Source organism: Hemiscyllium ocellatum, chromosome 5 (genome assembly GCF_020745735.1).
Source record: "Hemiscyllium ocellatum isolate sHemOce1 chromosome 5, sHemOce1.pat.X.cur, whole genome shotgun sequence".
Taxonomy (NCBI): domain Eukaryota; kingdom Metazoa; phylum Chordata; class Chondrichthyes; order Orectolobiformes; family Hemiscylliidae; genus Hemiscyllium; species Hemiscyllium ocellatum.
The window spans coordinates 141,742,407-141,764,906 of record NC_083405.1 but is presented as its reverse complement, the minus strand read 5'-3'; the positions used below and the strand labels follow the sequence as shown (position 1 = coordinate 141,764,906).

Here is a 22,500-nt window from a genome sequence, read left to right as displayed (position 1 = left end):
CACTTTCTCCAATCGTCTACCAGTGGGAACCAAATCAAACAGGACAGTTTCTGCACAACCTTAGCACAGGATGGGGAGGGGTGTCAGGGCAGCAGAGGGGGAGAGGGTGGGCATGGGGAGGGGTATGGGGAGGAGAGGGGGAGGGAGGAACAGGAAGGGGCCATCGTTGTTCCTGTGTGCTGACCTTGATGGCATCAATGTACTGCTTGGCAAATTTCTCACATTCATCCACCTTCTCTCGGTTTTTCATAACTTCCTGCAGGACTTTCTGTAAAATCAAGACGACTGAAGTTAGAACAAAAAATGAGAGTTCAGCAACTTCGATATTGCCCACCCCCTGGGAATCCTTCTCTCCCAGATCCACACCCTCCTCCCTCCACCCCCAGGGTCCCCCTGCCCTCTCCCCAGGAAGCCCTCTCTCCCCAGGGTCCCCTGTCCTCTCCCCAGGGTCACCCCCCCCTCCCCATTTCCCCAGGGTCTCCCTGCCTTCTCCCCAGGGATCCCCCCCACCCTTTCCCCAGGGTTTACCCCCCCCTCCCTCTGCCCTGGGTCCTCCTGCCCTCTCCCCCTCTCCCCTCCCCTGGGTCTCCCTGCCCCCCCCCCCCCAGGTAGTTGCAGGTACCTGTTCTTGCTGCAGCTGTTGTTTCAAGCTGCTGCTGTCTCTGATGGGGACAGCTTGCATCTTTTCCTGACGTTCCTTAGTTTCCCGAATCCACTGGATCAGCCAATCGTAAGCGTCGCGGTAGTAGGTGAGGTGCCGTCCCAGTTGGTCGAGTTCCCGGGAGCGGGTATCGATCTGGCTCTGGATTCCTTGCCAGTGCTCCAGGAGTTGTTGGACACACTCACGGTATCGATCCAGGTCCACGTCTCTCTCACTGTGACTGCGAATCATTCGCTCATTCACCACCTTGGCTTTGCTCAGCTCACTCTCCAGGTTAGTGAAGATTGGCTGGTTATTACCCACCTCCACTCGCATTCCCTGAACACCAGAGGGACACCAATTAACAGCTGTGTCACACACCGAGGCGGTGAGTGCGTCACACCCCGAGGCGGTGAGTGCGTCACACACCGAGGCGGTGAGTGCGTCACACCCCGAGGCGGTGAGTGCGTCACACACCGAGGCGGTGAGTGTGTCACACCCCGAGGCGGTGAGTGTGTCACACACCGAGGCGGTGAGTGTGTCACACCCCGAGGCGGTGAGGGCGTCACACACCAGGACGGTGAGGGTGTCACACACCGAGGCGGTGAGTGTGTCACACACTGAGGCGGTGAGTGTGTCACACACCAGGACGGTGAGGGTGTCACACACCGAGGCGGTGAGTGTGTCACACACCGAGGCGGTGAGGGCGTCACACACCAGGACGGTGAGGGTGTCACACACCGAGGCGGTGAGTGTGTCACACACTGAGGCGGTGAGTGTGTCACACACCAGGACGGTGAGGGTGTCACACACCGAGGCGGTGAGTGTGTCACACACCGAGGCGGTGAGTGTGTCACACACCGAGGCGGTGAGGGTGTCACACCCCGAGGCGGTGAGTGTGTCACACACCGAGGCGGTGAGTGTGTCACACCCCGAGGCGGTGAGGGCGTCACACACCGAGGCGGTGAGTGTGTCACACCCCGAGGCGGTGAGGGCGTCACACACCGAGGCGGTGAGTGTGTCACACACCAGGACGGTGAGGGTGTCACACCCCGAGGCGGTGAGTGTGTCACACACCAGGATGGTGAGGGTGTCACACCCCGAGGCGGTGAGGGTGTCACACACCAGGACGGTGAGGGTGTCGCCCCGAGATGGTGAGTGTGACAAACCCTGTGACGGTGAGTGTGACAGACACCGAGAGGATGAGTAGACACCCTGAGACAGAGGAGAGCTGAGGCAGATGGGGGTCTGACAGTGCTGCAGCAGAGATCCACCCACAGAGTCTCTCTCTCTCACACACATACACCCACACACACACACATATACACACACACACCCACACCCACACACACCCCACACACAGACACACACACCCCCAGACACACACCCCTACACCCACACACATATGCACACACACCCACACACACACCCCCACACACATATACACACACCTCAGACATACACACACCTACACACATATACACACACACACCCCACCCACACACACCCCACACAACACACACCACACACACACACACACACACACCAACGGGTCTGGGGGTTTAGAACAGTTACAGAAACCGCTGATACTGAACTTTGGAAGAATCCAACAGTCGCTGTGATCTGAACCGACAGCGAGTGGGCACCATGGGGGGGCTGCCTGAACAGGTTAATGAACGTAATGGCTGGGAGGTAGCACTGACCAATCAGGGCCACAGGAAACAGGAGTTGGAGGAGGCTATATGACCCATCAATCAACGTGACCAAGGCTGATCCCCTTATCCCTGTACCCCTGGAAATCTGCAATGTCAAGCAATCAGCTGAGATCTGTCTTGAACATCCTCAAAGACTAGGACAGAGAGTTGCTCAGACCCACTGCCCTCTGACTGAAGGAGTTCCTTCTCAGCTCCAGCCCTTACCCTGAGCCTCAGGCAACACTATATACAGACCACCTCCCAGGTCTCTCTCGATGTCAACACTTTCAAATCTCATACTATTTTAGGAAGGTACTGCAACTCCATTCAAAGAACAGAGAACAGTAGAGCACAGGAATGGCCATTCGGCCCACCAAGACTGTGCCAATATGATGTCTTTCAAAACTACAGACCTACTGCCTCGACACTGTCAGTGTCCCTCTATTCCCTGCCTACTCCTGTATGTGTCAAGGTGCCTGTTCCAGGTTGCTCTTGTATCTACCTCCACCACCTCCTCTGGAAGTGTTTTCCAGGCACTCAGCACCTTCTGTGTAAAAGCAACTGCCTCTCACATCTTCCATAAACTCTGCCCCTTTCCCCTTCAACCCAGCTCATCCCACTCTCCTCAACACCACCCAACTCTAAGTGTAGCCAGTAACAGTCACAGAGTCATACAGTCCTACAGCAGAATCAGGCCATTTGGCCCAAACTGGTCATGGTGGCACAGTGGTTAACACTGCTACCTCACAGCACCAGGGTCCCAGGTTCAACTCCCACCTCAGTCTGTGTGGAGTTTGCACATTCTCCCCGTGTCTGCGTGGGTTTCCTCCGGGTGCTCCGGTTTCCTCCCACAGTCCAAAGATGTGCAGGTCAGGGGAATTGGCCATGCTAAATTGCCTGTAGTGTTAGGTGACGCGGTAAATGTAGGGGTATGGGTGGGTTGCACTTTGGTGAGTCGGTGTGGACTTGTTGGGCCGAAGGGCCTGTTTCCACATTGTAAGTAATCTAATCTATGCTGACCGAAATGTCTGCTCACACTAACCCCATTTCCCTGCACTTGGCTCCTTTCCTATCCATGTGTTTGTCTAAATGTTATTAATGTATATGCCTCCACCACTTCCGCTGGCAGCTCATTCCATATGCATATCACCCTCTGTGCAAGGTTCCCTGTTATCTCAGGTTCCCTTTGATTCTTTCCCTCTAACCTTAAACTGATGCCCTCTAGTCCTCGATTCCCCAACCCTGGGAAAAAAACTGAGTGCATTTACCCTATCCATGCCTTTCATGGTCTTCTATAAGGTCTATACTTCTATAATGTTCCCCCCTCAGTCTCCTACACTCGAAAGGAAAAAATCCTAGCTTGTCCAACCTCTCCCTAAAACTCAGACCATGGGAGTCCAGACAATATCCTTGTAAATTTCTTTTGCATTCTTTCTAGATTAGTAACATCCTTCCTACAACAAGGTGACCAAAACTGAACGCAATACTCCAAGCGTGGTCTCACCAACATCCTGGATAACAGCAACATAACTTCCCAACTTCTATACTCAATGACCTGATTGATGAGGGCCAGTGTGCCAAAAGCCTTCATTATTGTCCTGTCTACCTGGGACACCACTTTCAGAGAACTGTGAACCTGAACTCCAAGGTCCCTCTGTTCCATGACACTCCTTAAGGCCCGACCATTCACCATGAAATTCCTACCTTGACTTGACTTTCCAAAATGCAAGACCACACACTTATCCATACTAAACTCCATAAACTCCCCAGCTGGTCAAGGTCTTACTGCAATTTCTGATTACCTTCCTCACTGTCCACAATGCTGCCTAGTTTAGTGCCAACAGCAAATTAATGAATGCCTTGGACATTCTCATCCAAATCATTGATATAGGTAACAAACAGCAATGGACTCAACACTGACCCCTGAGGTACTCCACTACTCACAAGCCTCCAGTCTGACAAGCATCCTTCTACTATTACCCTCTGCGTCCGATCATCAAACCAATCTTGTACCCAGTTTGCCAGCTCACCCTGTATCTAATCTACCATGTGGAACCCTATCAAAGGCCTGACTGAAATCCACACGTCCCTGTCACACTCAGTCAGGGACAGTCCTGCTCACACTCAGTCAGGGTCAGTCCTGCTCACACTCAGTCAGGACAGTCCTGCTCACAGTCATAGAACATAGAACATTACAGCGCAGTACAGGCCCTTCGGCCCTCGATATTGCGCCGCCCTGTCATCCCAATCTGAAGCCCATCTAACCTACACTATTCCTTGTACGTCCATATGCCTGTCCAATGATGACTTGGTGAATCTACTACCGATGCAGGCAAAGCATTCCATACCCTTACTACTCTCTGAGTAAAGAAACTACCTCTGACATCTGTCCTATATCTATCACCCCTCAATTTAAAGCTATGTCCCCTCGTGTTTGCCGTCACCATTATTGGAAAAAGGCTCTCCCTGTCCACCCTATCTAACCCTCTGATTATCTTATATGTCTCTATTAAGTCACCTCTCAACCTTCTTCTCTCTAACGAAAACAGCCTCAAGTCCCTCAGCCTTTCCTCGTAAGACCTTCCCTCCATACCAGGCAACATCCTAGTAAATCTCCTCTGCACCCTTTCCAAAGCTTCCACATCCTTCTTATAATGCGGTGACCAGAACTTTACACAATACTCCCAAGTGTGGCCGTACCAGAGCTTTGTATAGCTGCAGCATAACCTCCTGGTTCCAGAACACAATCCCTCTATTAATAAAAGCTAAAACACTGTCTGCCTTCTTAACAACCCTGTCAACCTGGGTGGCAACTTTCAAGGATCTGTGTACCTGGACACTGAGATCTCTCTGCTCATCTACACTACCAAGAATCTTACCATTAGCCCAGGACTTTACATTCCTGTTACTCCGACCAAAGTGTATCACCTCGCACTTGTCCGCATTAAACTCTATTTGCCACCTCTCAGCCCAGCTCTGCAGCTTACCTATATCTTTCTGTAACTTACAACATCCTTTGTCACTATCCACAACTCCACCGACCTTAGTGTCATCTGCAAATTTACTAACCCACCCTTCTACACCCTCATCCAGGTCATTTATAAAAATGACGAACAGCTGTGGACCCAACACCGGCCCTTGCGGTACACCACTGGTAACTGGATTCCAAGATGAACATTTCCCATCCACCACCACCCTCTGTCTTCTTTCAGCAAGCCAGTTACTGATCCAAACTGCTATATCTCCCACAATCCCATTCCTCCGCATTTTGTACAATAGCCTACTGTGGGGAACCTTATCGAACGCCTTGCTGAAATCCATATACACCACATCAACCGGTTTACCCTCATCTACCTGTTTGGTCACCTTCTCAAAGAGCTCAATAAGATTCGTTAGGCACGACCTACCCTTCACAAAACCATGCTGACTATCCCTGATCAAATTATTCTTTTCTAGATGACTATAAATCCTATCTCTTATAACCTTTTCCAACACTTTACCAACAACTGAAGTAAGGCTCACTGGTCTATAATTACCAGGGTTGTCTCTACTCCCCTTCTTGAACAGGGGAACCACATTTGCTATCCTCCCGTCTTCTGGCATTATTCCTGTAGACAATGACGATTTAAAGACCAATGCCAAAGGCTCGGCAATCTCCTCCTTGGCTTCCCAGAGGATCCTCGGACAAATCCCATCCGGCCCAGGGGACTTATCCATTTTCACACTCTGCAGGATTTCTAATACCTCTTCCTTGTGAACCTCAAGCTCCTCTAGTCCAGATGTAAGTATCTCTGTATCTTCCTTGCCAACATTTTCATTTTCTATAGTGAACACTGTCAAGAAATATTTATTTAGTGCTTCCCCTATCTCCTCTGACTCCACACACAACTTCCCACTATTATCCTTGATTGACCCTAATTTAACTCTTGTCATTCTTTTATTCCTGACATACCTATGGAAAGCCTTAGGGTTAACCCTGATCCTATCCGCCAATAACTTCTCATGTCCCCTCCTGGCTCTTCTGAGCTCTTTTTCAGTCTTTCCTGACTTCCTTGTAACCCTCAAGTGCCCTGAATTTTCACATTTTGTCCTAACATAAGCTTTCTTCTTCTTCTTGACCAGGGATTCCACTTCCTTAGTAAACCACGGCTCATGCATTGTATACCTCCCTCCCTGCCTGACTGGTACATCCTTATCTAGGACGCACAGGAGCTTTTGCTTGAATAAGCTCCACATTTTTAATGTGCCCATCCCCTGCAGTTTCCTTCCCCATTCTATGCTTCCTAAATTTTTCCTAATTGCATCGTAATTTCCCTTCCCCCCAGCTGTAACTCTTGCCCAGTGGTATACACTTATCCATTTCCATCACTAAAGTAAACCTGACAGAACTGTGATTGCTGTCTCCAAAGTGCTCACCTACTTCCAAGTCTAACACCTGGCCAGGCTCATTATCCAGTAGTAAATCTAAAGTGGCTTCGCCCCTTGTTGGCCTGTCCACATACTATGCCAGGAAGCCCTCCTACACACACTGGACAAAAACTGACCCATCTATAGTACACGTACTGTAGTGTTCTCAGTCAATATAGTTGAAGTCCCCCATGACAACTATCCTGCCTCTCTCACTCCTATTGAGAATCATCTTTGCTATCCTTTCCTCGACATCTCTGGGACTATTCAGAGGCCTGTAGAAAACTCCCAAAATGGTGACTTCTCCTTTCCTGTTTCTAACCTCAGCCCGTACTACCTCAGTTATCGAGTCCCCAAACATCCTTTCTACAACTGTAATACTGTCCTTGATCAACAATGCCACACCTCCCCCTCTTTTATCATCTTCTCTGTTCTTACTGACTCAGTCAGGGTCAGTCCTGCTCACACTCAGTCAGGGAGACTTTCTTTCACACACTAATACCCAGTTTCTCTGGTCGGAGCAGCCATCTTACCTTGAGCTGTTTTTTGTAGGACTCCAATGACTTTGCATCTGCTGGAACACTGTTCACCTCTCGCAGCTGAGTCTCATATTTCTTGACCAAATCCTCAGCCTCCTGTGTGCTGCGAATGACCACATCAATTGTCTTCAATCTGAAAATGAAAGGAAATGAGTTGGTGAGTAGAGGGCAGTCTCTCTGCTAATGCTGCTCTGTAATTCACAAAAACAGACAGGTCAGCTCCATCTCTGCCCTAAATAACGCATGTAATTATTTTCCCATCTCTAGATGGTCTTGAGCTTCTTGAGTGTTATTGGAGATGCACTTATCCAGGCAGATGGAGAGCATTCTATCACACTCCTGCCTTGAGCCTTGTAGATGGTGGAAGGGTTTTGGGGAGTCAGGAGGGGAGTTACTCGCTGCAGGATTCCCAGCCTCTGACCTGCTCTGCTGTCACGTCAGGAAGGAGAAAGTGAGGACTGCAGAGTCAAAGAATGTGGCACTGGAAAAGCACAGCCAGATCACGAGCATCCAAGATACAGGACAGTCAACATTTCAGGCATAAACCCTTCATCAGGAATATGACAAAGAGCTGATGCTCAGATACTTGCGGAGTGGCTGTGCTTTTCCAGCATCACACTGTTTGAAACTGCAGCATCAAACCGAATAAAATAAACATTTAAGACTGAGATAATAAAGATACTGGAGCACCATATGGAAGGAGACAAGATGGATCAGACCAGGACTCTCTCACATACCAGCTTTCCTGGGCAGGGACAATATGTGTAAATCTGTATGTGGGTGTGTGTCCCTGTGTAATACAGTGGGAATGTGTGTAAATCTGTATGTGGGTGTGTGTCCCTGTGTAACACAGTGGGAATGTGTGTAAATCTGTATGTGGGTGTGTGTCCCTGTGTAATACAGTGGGAATGTGTGTAAATCTGTATGTGGGTGTGTGTCCCTGTGTAAGACAGTGGGAATGTGTGTAAATCTGTATGTGGGTGTGTGTCCCTGTGTAACACAGTGGGAATGTGTGTAAATCTGTATGTGGGTGTGTGTCCCTGTGTAAGACAGCGGGAATGTGTGTAAATCTGTATGTGGGTGTGTGTCCCTGTGTAAGACAGCGGGAATGTGTGTAAATCTGTATGTGGGTGTGTGTCCCTGTGTAAGACAGCGGGAATGTGTGTAAATCTGTATGTGGGTGTGTGTCCCTGTGTAAGACAGCGGGAATGTGTGTAAATCTGTATGTGGGTGTGTGTCCCTGTGTAAGACAGTGGGAATGTGTGTAAATCTGTATGTGGGTGTGTGTCCCTGTGTAAGACAGTGGGAATGTGTGTAAATCTGTATGTGAGTGTGTGTCCCTGTGTAAGACAGTGGGAATGTGTGTAAATCTGTATGTGGGTGTGTGTCCCTGTGTAACACAGTGGGAATGTGTGTAAATCTGTATGTGGGTGTGTGTCCCCGTGTAAGACAGTGGGAATGTGTGTAAATCTGTATGTGGGTGTGTGTCCCTGTGTAAGGCAGTGGGAATGTGTGTAAATCTGTATGTGGGTGTGTGTCCCTGTGTAAGGCAGTGGGAATGTGTGTAAATCTGTATGTCGGTGTGTGTCCCTGTGTAACACAGTGGGAATGTGTGTAAATCTGTATGTGGGTGTGTGTCCCTGTGTAAGACAGTGGGAATGTGTGTAAATCTGTATGTGGGTGTGTGTCCCTGTGTAATACAGTGGGAATGTGTGTAAATCTGTATGTGGGTGTGTGTCCCTGTGTAAGACAGCGGGAATGTGTGTAAATCTGTATGTGGGTGTGTGTCCCTGTGTAAGACAGCGGGAATGTGTGTAAATCTGTATGTGGGTGTGTGTCCCTGTGTAAGCTTCAACCTAGAATGGGTGGGTCCTGGGACTTTGAGCAGAAAGACAGTGGAATCAGAAACACGGGGAGAAGTGGAAGAGAGAAAGGAAAGGGGGAATGGTGGGAGGCAGGAAAATAAATGGGACCAATGTGCAAACTACAGCCGAGATGATGAGAAAGGTTCAAAAGCGAACCCTCAAGGCTTTGTCTCTGATGCAAGGAGCATTAGCACTGAGGGTGACAAATTAAGAATGCAAATCGATATAAATTATTCGGATGCAGTTGCAGACGTCTCTGTCGTGATCCAGGATAGGAACTGTATATCCAGGGTGTTCATTCTACATGAAGCACAAACCAGGAAAGGAGGTGGAGCTGCAACGTTAGTAAAGGATTTCCAATCCATTCGTACAGCAGGATATGTGCTCAGAAAACCATGGTGTGGAATCTCTACAGGGTGGAGGGAGGAAAAACCAAGAGGCAGAAAGTGTGGTTGGGTTTGCTTTCTTTTTTGAGAGATTATCTACAGTCTGGAAACAGGCCATTTGGCCCAACAATTCCACACTGACCCTCCGAAGACTAACCCTTCATTTCCAAACAGGAATCATTGAAATCATGGTGAGAGTGGAATGTTCAGCTGGAGACTGAATGGGTTCAAAATACAGGTCCATGTCTTAAATAAAGTAATTCCAAAACAAGGAGGGTAAAACTGGCTGGAGGGGATTGGGAAGGGAGTGTGGCAGCAGAGGGATAAACTCACCAGGGTTAATCGCGGATACTGAGCCGAGTATCCAACTGGAAGGAAAACCATGCAATGTGGCCAAGATTCGTGATAAACCAGTAGGTATTTAAAAACCAATAACTGATAATCAAAAAATGAATAAATAGGAAGATAAAGGTTGAGGAGTAACTTGCAAGTAATATCAAGATGGACAGAAAGAGCTTCTTTAAAGACATCACATGGAAGAGAGAGGCCGAGGAGAGCCCGGGCCTTTTGAGGATGAAGCTGGGGGAATAATAATGAGGGACGAGGAAATGGCAGAGGAGCTGAATAAAATATCTTGCATCAGTCTTCACTGTAGAAGATACTAACAGCATTTTAAAATGACCAAATAATCAAGGGGTCAAAGGTGGAGAGAAAATAAATACAGTAACTATCACTAGAAAAAACGTATTAGGGAAACTAATGGATCTAAAGACCGATAGGTCTCCTGGGCCTGATCTGTTGTGTCCAGGGATATTAAGAACAATGAACAAAGAACATTACAGCACAGGAACAGGCCCTTCGGCCCTCCAAGCCTGTGCTGATCCAGATCCTCTAACTGGTGAAGAAGGCCCAGACAGAGTTGGGTCTGGGACATTAAGTATATTCAAGGCTGAGATAGATAGATTTGTAATCAGTTGAAAGCAATTGAGGATATAGGGAGAAGGCAGGAAAATGGAGTTGGGGATGATCAGATCAGCCATGATCGTGTTGGATGGTGAGTGACTCGTTGGGGCTGAATGGCTTTGTTTAGTTCCGATATCACATGGCCTTTTCTCTGGCCATGCAGGAGGCCCTGGCAGGTGGGACTCACTTGTCCAGGTAGATAGCAGACAGACTGTAGACCCGGTCCATCTTCTGGGTGGTCAGGTCGAGTTCGGAGCGCAGTGTGGGTGCACTGCTCAGCTGCTCAGGCATGGCCAGGACTTTCTCTGTCTTCTCTGTCACCGTGTTCAGATCTTTCCGAATCCCTTCCAGCTCCAAGTGGATTTTCTGCCAGACAAGAGACGAAACAGAATTGTTAGTCAGCTTCTGTCACTGAACAAAGACAGTGTGACGGTCTGAATACCTCACTCCCTCTCCCTCTCTAACACTCCCTCTATTTCTCTCTTTCCTTCACTCTCGCCTTCTCTTCCCTCTATCCATCGCTTTCTCCATCTCCTCTCTCACTGTCTATTTTCTGTTATTTCCTTTCAATCCTCCTCAATTTGTGTCGCAATAATGAGGTTCACAACATTATTTTATTTTGTGACAATGGTTTTACCTTAATGTAAACTTTCACTTTTCTGAAGTCTGCCCCACAACAAACCCTGCAGGAGTTAGAGATGGACCGTCCGCTCGGCACTCCTGCCTGAAGGTTACTGTGGAAGCTACAGCCTTATCTTTTACATTAATGTGCTGGGCTCCTCCAACATTCTGGATATTTATAATACCGTAAGACACAAGAGCAGAAATTAGGCCATTCTGTATGTTTTACTTAGATTCCCCCCTCATCCTTCTAAACTCCATTGAGTATAGACCCACAGTCTTCAAATATTCCCAATATGTTAAGCTTCTCATTCCTGGGACTATTCTCAGGAATCCCTTCTGAACATGCTCCGGGGCCAGTCCATCCTTCCTGAGATATGGGGCCCAAAATTCACACAATCCTCCAAATGTGGTCTGACCAGAGCCTTATAGAGCCTCAGAAATACATCCCTACTTTAATATTCAAGTCGCCTCAAAATAAACGCCATCATTACATTTGCCTTCCTATCTACTGACTCAACCTGCAAGTTCGCCCTGAGAGAATCCTGGACTAGAACTCCCAAGTCTCTTTGCACTTCAGATTTCTGAATGTTCTCCCCGTTTAGAAAATAGTCCACACCTCCATTCTTCTGACCAAAGTGCATGCCCTCACCCTTCCCCATGTTGTACTCCATCTGCCACTTCTTTGCCCACTCTCCTACCTTGTCCAAATCCTTCTGCAGCCCCCCCACCTCCTCAATGCTGCCTGATCTTCTACCTATCTTTGTGTTGTCTGTAAACGGAGCCAGAATGCCCTCAGTTCCTTCATCTTGATTGTTATTGTATGAAGTGAAAAGTTGTGGTCCTAACACTGAGCCTTGTGGAACATCACTTGTCACCGGCTGCCATCCTGAGAAGGAGCCTTTTATCCCAGTCTCTGTTTTCTGTCAGCCAGCCCAGCTTCTATCTGTGCTAGCACCTTGCCCCTAACACCATGGGCACTTAGCTTACTCAGTAACCTCTAGAAGTCCTTCCTGAAGTCCAGGCAGATAATATCCACTGGTTTTCCTTGGTCTAATTTGCTCATTACTTCCTCAAAGAATTCCAGCAGATTGACCTCCCCTTGATGATACTGTGCTGACCTTGCCATATTTTACCGTCCATTTCCATGTGGAGCCTCTTCCTCCAGTGAGTTGTTTAATTGTCCATCAACATGCAACAGTGAGGAGGGAGTGCCGCACTGTCGGAGGGTCAGTGCTGAGGGAGTGCCGCACTGTCGGAGGGTCAGTGCTGAGAGAGCGCCGCACTGTCGGAGGGTCAGTGCTGAGGGAGTGCCGCACTGTTGGAGGGTCAGTGCTGAGGGAGTTCCGCACTGTCGCAGGATCAGTGCTGAGGGAGTGCCGCACTGTCGGAGGATCAGTGCTGAGGGAGTGGGGACTGTCAGAGGGTCAGTGCTGAGGGAGTTGGCACTGTCGGAGGATCAGTGCTGAGGGAGTGGGGACTGTCGGAGGGTCAGTGCTGAGGGAGCGCCACACTGTCGGAGGGTCAGTGCTGAGGGAGCGCTGCACTGTCGGAGGGTCAGTGCTGAGGGAGTTGGCACTGTCGGAGGGTCAGTGCTGAGGGAGTGCCGCACTGTCAGAGGGTCAGTGCTGAGGGAGTTGGCACTGTCGGAGGATCAGTGCTGAGGGAGTGGGGACTGTCGGAGGGTCAGTGCTGAGGGAGCGCCGCACTGTCGGAGGGTCAGTGCTGAGGGAGCGCTGCACTGTCGGAGGGTCAGTGCTGAGGGAGTTGGCACTGTCGGAGGGTCAGTGCTGAGGGAGTGCCGCACTGTCAGAGGGTCAGTGCTGAGGGAGTTGGCACTGTCAGAGGGTCAGTGCTGAGGGAGAGCTGCACTGTCAGAGGGTCAGTGCTGAGGAAGTGGGCACTGTCGGAGGGTCAGTGCTGAGGGAGTGCCGCACTGTCGGAGGGTCAGTGCTGAGGGAATGCCGCACTGTTGGAGGGTCAGTGCTGAGGGAGTTCCGCACTGTCGCAGGGTCAGTGCTGAGGGAGTGCCGCACTGTCGGAGGGTCAGTGCTGAGGGAGTGGGCACTGTCGGAGGGTCAGTGCTGAGGGAGCGCCGCACTGTCAGAGTGTCAGTGCTGAGGGAGTACCGCTCTGTCGGAGGGTCAGTGCTGAGGGAGTGGGCACTGTCGGAGGGTCAGTGCTGAGGGAGTGCCGCACTGTCGGAGGGTCGGTGCTGAGGGAGTGCCACTCTGTCGGAGGGTCGGTGCTGAGGGAGCATCGCACTGTCGGAGGGTCAATACTGAGGGAGTGCCGCACTGTCAGAGGGTCAGTGCTGAGGGCGTTCCGCACTGTCAGAGGGTCAGTGCTGAGGGAGTGCCGCACTGTCGGAGGGTCAGTGCTGAGGGAGTGGGCACTGTCGGAGGGTCAGTGCTGAGGGAGTGCCGCACTGTCGGAGGGTCGGTGCTGAGGGAGTGCCACTCTGTCGGAGGGTCGGTGCTGAGGGAGCATCGCACTGTCGGAGGGTCAATACTGAGGGAGTGCCGCACTGTCAGAGGGTCAGTGCTGAGGGCGTTCCGCACTGTCAGAGGGTCAGTGCTGAGGGAGTGCCGCACTGTCGGAGGGTCAGTGCTGAGGGAGTGCCGCACTGTCGGGATGACAACATTGGTGTAAAATGGTGTATTGTGTGAGCCAGTAGTCAGTTTTTGCTGGAGAGGGAGCTGCTGATTTGCTGATGGTTTCCCAGTGGACCAGGCCTTTGGGCAGAATGCTGACCTGCCATTGGTGGGGCAGAGTGGGACCTGAATTCAGTCTGACTCAGTGCCCATGTGCATTGAGCTGACACACACTATTTCACCTGGAGCCCACTGAGGGGCAAAGATTCAAACGGCTGTGAGTTAGAGTGCAACATCCGATCAATCGCAACTTCCCAAAGAGTCCCATAAACATTCACAATGGGAGCAGCTGAAGGCCATTCAGCCCATCCAGCTTGCTCCACCTCTCCACAAGATTATAGCTGCATGTTTATGTTTTGAATTCCACATTCCCATCTCCCTCCGTTAATCCTCAATTCTTTATTTAATAAGAATCTACCCCCCCGCCTTAAACATATTCGATGACCCTCCTCTATCACCTCCCGAGGCAAACTGACACAACCCTGAGAGGAAACATTCTCGTCATCTTCATCCTGAAGGGATGCTCCCTAATTGTTCAGGACGGACCCAAAACAGGAAACATCCCATGGACCTTGTCAAGACCAATCAGGACCTTACACTTCAATCAGGTCACCCCCTACTCTAGATTAGATTGGATTAGATTCCCTACAGTATGGAAACAGGCCCTTCGGCCCAACCAGTCCACACCGACCCCCCCCAAAGAGTAACCCACCCAGACCCACTTCCCTCTGACTAATGCACCTATTCTCCATGGGCAGTTTAGCCTGGCCAATTCACCTGACCCGCACATCTTTGGACTGTGGGAGGAAACCGGAAAACCCGGAGGAAACCCACGCAGACACAGGGAGTCAGATGCCTGAGGCAGGAATTGAACCTGGGTCTCTGGCGCTGGGAGGCAGCAGTGCTAACCACTGTGCCACCGTGTCACCCTAAACTCCAACAGACACAAGCCCAGTCTGTGCCGAAGATATAGAAGCAAGTTAGGCCATGCAGCCCATCATTTCCTCCACCATTCGATCATCTCTGATCTGTTTCTCATAAGACAATCCTTCTCTTCCAGATACTGATCTAGGACATCTCCGTCTAACAGTCATCTCTAACGCATTTCCACCTTTCCTTAAATATGGAGACCAAAACTGCACACGGTATTAACGATGTGGCCTTGCCAATGCCCTGTGTAACTGAAGCATTACAGTATATCCTACATTATTACATCCTTCCGAAACAGGGAGTGAGTTGGACCATCAGCCCTGAGCTGGAGCAGGCTTCGCTGGTTGAGGGTGTCACTGGTTTTATTGCCCCTCCCTAACTGCCCAGAGGGCAGCTGAGATTCAACCCCATTGCTGTGGGTCTGGAGTCACGTGTAGGCCAGATCAGGTGAGGATGGCAGAAGGACATTAATGAACCTGATGGATGTATCTGACAGTCGGCAATAGTTGTCTTTAGACTAGATTTTCATAAAATTCCAGATGGTATTGATTATAAACATCATCAAGGTGCTGCGGTGGGATTGAACTGATGTCACTGGGACATTAGTATCTGAATTACTCATTACACCACCACAGACTCCTTCCCTCCCCCTTCCGATTCCTACCTCCATCCAAACAGATTGTACGTCCTACTTTCCTGAACCAAGATCACCAGAATGATTACACTGCATCACCTCCAGGTTACTTCCTCTTGTTCATGAATGTCAGACCGTCCTCAATGTTCAGGACTCAGGTCTCATCACCTCTATAATGACCTTCAGATTGACTACAATTACAGCATTGTGCACGAGTCCATTCGGCCCACTGTACTCTAGCCCATTCAGATACAGAGCCAGTTCCTTCATTACTGTGTTACCTTTGCAGTGTTGCTGCACTCACTGCCCTGCTTCCCAGTCCCTGCTCTCTATCCTGCAGGCCCCAGGAGTTCAGGAGAGAGTCAGGCTCCTTATCAATGAGTTGAGGGATTCTGTCTCAGCCACCACGAGGCAGGCAATTCCAGAGACCCACCCCCTTCTGGTGGGGGGGGGGGGAACATTTCCTCATACCAAAACCAAAATTACTGGAGAAACTCAGCAGCTCTGGCATCACGTGTGGAGGGAAAGCAAGGTTAATGTTTTTGTTGTACTGACTTTTCATTGGAACTGTTTTCTCTCGACAGATGTTGCCAGACCTGCTGAGTTTCTCCAGCAATTTCTGTTCCAGCATCCACAGTTTTGTTTTATTTTAAACATTTTCTCTTTTATTTCCACAAAATCACCTGAAACCCTCCTCTGTCGGGGAAACAGGGCCTCCCCACTCCCCCGTCCACTCCACTCCCCCCTCCCCATACAAGGTTTCTCCCCCCCCACCCTGTCCACTCCACATACAGATCCCACCACTCCCCCCCCCCCCCCCACTCCCCCCCAGTACACCCCCCTCCCCCCAGGACCTTTAATGAAGGTGCCTCTCTGTCACCTGTATGTTAGGGGGATCAATCCCAGCCTCTCCAATCCCTCCTCTTGGCAGCAGTTTCCAAACCCTGATAACATTCAGAACTGCGCACAACATTCAAATGATGTACAAAGCTGGAGAAGCACCCACAGTGTTCCTGAGGGAGGGAATTCCAGGATTCTGACCCAGCGACAGTGCAGGAACGGTGATATATTTCCCAGTCAGGATGGGGAGTGACTTGGAGGGGAAGGTGCAGGGGGTGGTGTTCCCGTGTACCTGCAGCCCTTGTCCTCTGATGGTAGGGGGTTGCTCAATTGGGAACAACTCCTGTCGGACTCTCCTCCTCAAACTCTCCCCTCACCTGAGGCATGCTGACCCTTGGGTTAAACCACCACCAATCATCCCTCCCTCTCCAATGGTTTTGTAAGACTATGGCAACATTATCTTTATCTTCAAGGTGGAAGTGGGTGTAGGTTTGGAAAGGGCTGTCTGAGGATCTTTGGTGAATCACTGCAGTGTATCCTGTAGATGGTACACACTGCTGTTCCCGAGTGTAGGCTGTGAGGGGAGCAGGTGTTAAAGGTGGTGATGGGAGTTTTTAAAATCTGATACAACCTTTGGCTTCATTTTAACCTCCAAGTCTTTCAGCAAGGCTCTGCATTAGTTTGGCCTCCTTTCCCCTCCCCGATGTTCAGTCTGGGGTTAGGCAGTGACGAACACCTACCTGCTGTTCACTGAGTCGCTGCTTACACTCTCCCAGTGGGTCCCTGTCCAGAGGCTGACGGATTTTGTGGATTGTTCGCTTCTCACAGGATTCCAGCCGCAGCCGGATATCCATCAGCTGTGTCACATACTGTTTACAACTGGCTTCATCCTGCTCCCCTACAGGAGGGAGAGGCAGGGGGAGGCAGGCAGGCGGGGGGGGGGGAGGTAGGCAGAGGAGGGGGGGAGGTAGGCAGAGGAGGGGGGGAGGTAGGCAGAGGAGGGAGAGACAGGGGGAGGGAGGCAGAGGAGGGAGAGACAGGGGGAGGAAGGCAGAGGAGGGAGAGACAGGGGGAGGAAGGCAGAGGAGGGAGAGACGGGGGAGGCAGGCAGAGGAGGGAGAGAGAGGGGGAGGCAGGCAGGCAGAGGAGGGAGAGACAGGGGAGGCAGGCAGAGGAGGGAGAGACAGGGGGAGGAAGGCAGAGGAGGGAGAGACAGGGGGAGGAAGGCAGAGGAGGGAGAGACAGGGGAGGCAGGCAGGCAGAGGAGGGAGAGAGAGGGGGAGGCAGGCAGAGGAGGGAGAGACAGGGGAGGCAGGCAGAGGAGGGAGAGACAGGGGGAGGAAGGCAGAGGAGGGAGAGAGAGGGGGAGGCAGGCAGGCAGAGGAGGGAGAGACAGGGGGAGGAAGGCAGAGGAGGGAGAGACAGGGGGAGGAAGGCAGAGGAGGGAGAGACAGGGGAGGCAGGCAGGCAGAGGAGGGAGAGAGAGGGGGAGGCAGGCAGAGGAGGGAGAGACAGGGGAGGCAGGCAGAGGAGGGAGAGACAGGGGGAGGCAGGCAGAGGAGGGAGAGACAGGGGGAGGAAGGCAGAGGAGGGAGAGACAGGGGAGGCAGGCAGAGGAGGGAGAGACAGGGGGAGGGAGGCAGAGGAGGGAGAGAGAGGAAGGGAGGGCGAAGGAGAGAGGAGGCAAGGGAGAGAGAGAGAGAGAGAGAGAGAGAAGGGGAGATGTGGAGAAAGGGGAGAGAGAGAAGGGGGCAGAAGGGGGGGATAGGGAGAGGTAGGGAGAGAGAGAGAGAAGGGGAGGGGGAGAGAGAGAGAGAGAAAGAGAAAGAGAGGGAGGGGAGAGAGAGAGAGAAGGGGAGATGTGGAGGGAGGGGAGAGAGAGAAGGGGGCAGAAGGGGGGGATGGGGAGAGAGAGAGAGAGAGAAGGGGGGGGGGAAGAGAGAGAGAGAGAGAGAGAGTGTGAGAGGGAGAGAGAGAGAGAGAGAGAGAAAAGGAGTATGTTAAAGGCTGACTCTATCTGAAACATCTTTGTTGTAATCCCCAAACCATCCTGAGACCTCTGTAGATGTTAATCACATGGGGTAGTGATAATATCTTCGCATTATTTGAGAATTCTTGGACAGACAGGGAACAGAAAATGGGAAGAAACAGGTCTTTATCCAAGTGGCAGCAAACAACTGGGTGGGTTCTGGGAGGATCGTATGGAAATGAGCTGGAAGTGGGAACCATATACAACATTCCCTAAATAGAGCAGGATTATGTATTGGGAGGATAAGACAAGGTCTTTAAGACAAGGGGTGTGTGTGAGAGTGAGTGAGTACGTGCGTGTGTGTGTGTGAGTGAGTGAGTACGTGCATGTGTGTGAGTGAATGTGTGGTTGTGGGTTTGAGTGGGTGTGGGTGTGACTGTGTGTGTGTGATTGAGCGTGAGTGTGGAAATGAGAGTGAGTGTGAGTGAATGGATAAACACAGTACAATGTAGCTAAATGTGAAGAAACAGAAAGGTGTGTTACGGTGAAAGGTGTGTGAGGGTGAAAGGTGTGTGAGGGTGAATTCGATTTCCACCATCTGCTGTCGTGGGAGTTGAACCCAGCTCCCCAGAGTGTTGTCTGGATCCCTGGAATAACAGTCAGTGATAGTATCACTAGACCACAGCCAGCCCATTTGAGTGCAGGTGGTTGGGACAGCTTACTGCAGTTCCACAGCACCTTGGTAAGACTGGGCGTGGAGTACTAGGTGCAGGTTAGGTCTCTCTATCCGAGTGAGGAGATACCTACCATCGAGGGAGTGCAGCAGAGGTTCACTCAGCTGATCCCGGGGATGGTAGGACTATCCTGGGAGGAGAGACTGGTTCGATGGGCCTGTATTCACTGGAGTTTCGAATGAACGAGAGGGGATCTGATGGAAATGTATGAAATTCGAACGGTGCTGAACAGACTAGATGCAGGGAGAATATCTCCACCTGGGGGTGGGTGAGTCTGGAACCAGGTGACACAGGCTCGTGGTTTGAGGTAGAGATGAGGAAACATTTCTTCACTCAGAGAGTAATGAACCTCCAGAATTCTCCATCACAGAAGGCCAAGTTTAAATATTCAGGGTGTCCTGCTATAACACGCGATTCAGTAACATGATTTTGCTATGATTTTATTGCAAATAGATTTTTGTCATTTTATTGTATTAGATTAGATTTCCTGCAGTATGGAATCTGGCCCTTCGGCCCAACAGGTCTGTACCTACCCTCTGAAGAATAACCCACCCAGATCCATTCCCCTACCCTTTATTTACCCCTGACTCATTCATCTAACACTATGGACACTTTAGCAAGGTCAATTCACCTGGCCTGCACATCTCTGTACTGTGGGAGGAAATCGGAGCACCCAGAGGAAACCCACGCAGACACTCTCGGGAAACCGGGGATACAGGGAGTGGGTGGGAAAGTGGAGGTGAAAGACAAGGTCAGCCATCACTGTACTGGATGGGGGAGAAGGTTCAAGGGGCCGAATGGTCTCATCATGCTGTTGTTTCTCATTTCCCTGTGTACCTCTCTCCAGGTTCTGGAGCAGCTTCTCGTAGTGCTGAGTCGTCAGCTTGTATTCCCTCTCCAACTGAATTCGGTCATCTGCTCCAAACATTTGGGAATCTTGACTCTGCCTCATGAAGTCCTGATAGTGGAGCTCCAGGTTCAAGAGAATCTGCTTATAATCCTCCGGATTCAAACTCCGAAACTGGAAAACAACCAAGAGGGTGAGGGAGTGAGGGACGGAGAGGAGTGAGGGACGGAGGGGGGTGAGGGACGGAGGGGAGTGAGGGATGGAGGGAGGGGAGTGAGAGTGAGGGACGGAGAGGAGTGAGGGACGGAGGGAGGGGAGTGAGGGTGAGGGACGGAGAAGAGTGAGGGACGGAGGGAGGGGAGTGAGGGTGAGGGATGGAGAGGAGTGAGGGACGGAGGGGAGTGAGGGGTGGAGGGGAGTGAGGGAGAGGGATGGAGGGGAGTGAGGGACGGAGGGGAGTGAGGGACGGAGGGAGGGGAGTGAGGGTGAGGGACGGAGAGGAGTGAGGGACGGAGGGGAGTGAGTGAGAGTGAGGGACGGAGGGGAATGAGGTTGCGGGGTGGAGGGGAGTGAGGGTGAGGGCCGGAGGGGGGTGAGGGCCGGAGGGAAGTGAGGATGAGGGCAAGAGGGGAGTGAGGGATGGAGGGGAGTGAGTGTGAGGAAGGAGGGGAGTGAGTGTGAGGGTGATGGGGGGGGGGGGGGCTAACTCACCGTAAGCAGGGTCCAGGAGTGAACCTGTTGCATGTCACGGTGAAGGTATAACCAGGGCAGCAGGCTCTGCATATCAGTGTGGAGTTGGTGCCACGTGGTGACCAGGGTCTGGTGGGTGCTCTCCAGCCTGAGGAACACCAACAGACAAACACCTTCAGTAACACACCACTCACAGTGAAATCCTTCTACCTCCTCACCCCGGGACCAGCCGAGTGAACCTTCTGTGACCTCTGCCTAATGCTGTAATATCATTCTTTACACATGGAGAACACAACTGTGCCCAGTTTGTGGATGTGCTCTCACACTGACCAGCTGCAGGAACACACTGACCAGCTGCAGGAACACCCTGACCAGCTGCAGGAACACACTGACCAGCTGCAGGAACACACTGACCAGCTGCAGGAACACACTGACCAGCTGCAGGAACACCCTGACATTTCTATTCCTTTCCCTCACAATAAACCACAACTGTCCAGGTACTTTCCTCATCACTTGCTGTTCCTGCAAACTAACGTTCCGTGATTGATGGGCAGGTCACCCAGATCCCTCTGCACCTCCACCTTCAGCAATCTCCTGCCATTTCAATAAAACACTTCTATCGTCCCATCGACCAACCAGGTGTCCCCACCTCCTGTGATCCCCTGTCACTACCTCAGCTCATTCCAGCCCTCTCCCCTCCCAAACCCCCACCAACCATCTCTCTCTCTCTCTCTCACTGCAGTGCCCCTTAGCCCCACCCCGAGTCCTGAACAAGGGTTCTACCCGAAACGCTGTGTTCTTCCCCCCTGCCTGTTGTGAGTGTGAAACTGGGTGTGAGTGAGAGGCCTGGTGTGAGTGTGTGTCCTGCTGTGAGTGTGAAACTGGGTGTGAGTGTGAAACTGGGTGTGTGTGTGATCCTGGTGCGAGTGTGAAATTGGGTGTGAGTCCTGGTGTGAGTGTGTGTCCTGTTGTGAGTGTGAAACTGGGTGTGTGTGTCCTGTTGTAAGTGTGAAACTGGGTGTGAATGTGAGTCCTGGTGTGAGTGTGTGTCCTGTTGTGAGTGTGAAACTGGGTGTGAGTGTGAGTCCTGCTGTGAGTGTGAAACCGGGTGTAAGTGAGAGTCCTGGTGTGAGTGTGTGTCCTGTTTGAGAGGGCGTCCGGTTTGTGTGTGAGCGCAGTGTGACTGTGAGGCCAGGTGTGAGTGAGTAAGTGTGAGCCCAGCTGTGAGTGTGAATCTGGGTGTCAGTCAGTGTGAATCCTGGTTACAGATTATACTAGTTAACAAGCGGTGGAGTTAGTGGGTGATAGTTACCTGTTGCTGGCATCCAGAGCTTCCTTGTTGGTGGGTGGCACTGTGAAGCAGACTGAGGGAACCAGTGCCTCATTACCGGACACACTCACCACTTTCCATTTATTGGGTTGGCTGTTATTCAGCAGGATGTACTCATCTCCCTTATTCACGGTGATCTGAGAGATAACACACACACAACGGTCAGCATCAGGACCGGGGGACAGCTGGCCCACTCCCAACAACTCTCTCTCAGTCTCTCTCAACACTGCTCTCTCTCTCCACCTTCCTCTCTCTCTCTCTCTCTCTCTCTCTCTTTCCTCCATCTTCTGTCACTCTCTCAACACTCCATCTCCATCTTTCTCTCGTTTCATCTCAACACCTTTTACTCAATGTCTCATCACCTTTCTTTATCCATCTCTCTGTGTGTGCCTCTCTCTCTCCCCCCCATTTATCTCTCACTCTCTGTCCCTTTCACTTGCGACATTGTTCAGTTCCTCTCCGGAGAGGTGCCAGAGAGCTGGAGAACAGCTAATGTGGCACCATTGTTCAAGAAACGGGCAAGGCAACAATCAGGAAACTGCCGGTGGGGAACCTGTTGGAAGCCCCTTTGAGGGACAGAATTAGTCTGTGTTTGGAGATGCAGGGATTAATCAACTACAATCATCACGGTTTTGTTCAGGGGAGATCGTGTCTGACCACGTTGACTGAAGTTTTGTGAAGAGGTGACCGAGTGTATAGATGAAGGCAATGCTTTTGGTGTAGACTACTTGGCCTTCAGCAAGGCTTGTGATCAAGT

The 22,500-nt window shown here is 51.1% G+C and overlaps 1 protein-coding gene across 1 annotated transcript in view; it reads right to left on the bottom strand.

Moving 5' to 3' along the window:
• The window catches only part of LOC132815908 (plectin-like), a 74,088-nt gene that overhangs the window by 45,356 nt on the left and 6,232 nt on the right, over positions 1-22,500 (bottom strand). Inside the window, exons 4-11 of the mRNA XM_060825285.1 lie at positions 21,726-21,880; positions 20,435-20,561; positions 19,714-19,897; positions 16,914-17,071; positions 10,682-10,860; positions 7,275-7,413; positions 623-979; positions 185-268 (exon numbers count right to left, since the gene is read on the bottom strand). Coding sequence (XP_060681268.1) covers positions 185-268; positions 623-979; positions 7,275-7,413; positions 10,682-10,860; positions 16,914-17,071; positions 19,714-19,897; positions 20,435-20,561; positions 21,726-21,880 — 1,383 coding nt within the window. The remainder of the gene's footprint in view (positions 1-184; positions 269-622; positions 980-7,274; positions 7,414-10,681; positions 10,861-16,913; positions 17,072-19,713; positions 19,898-20,434; positions 20,562-21,725; positions 21,881-22,500) is intronic.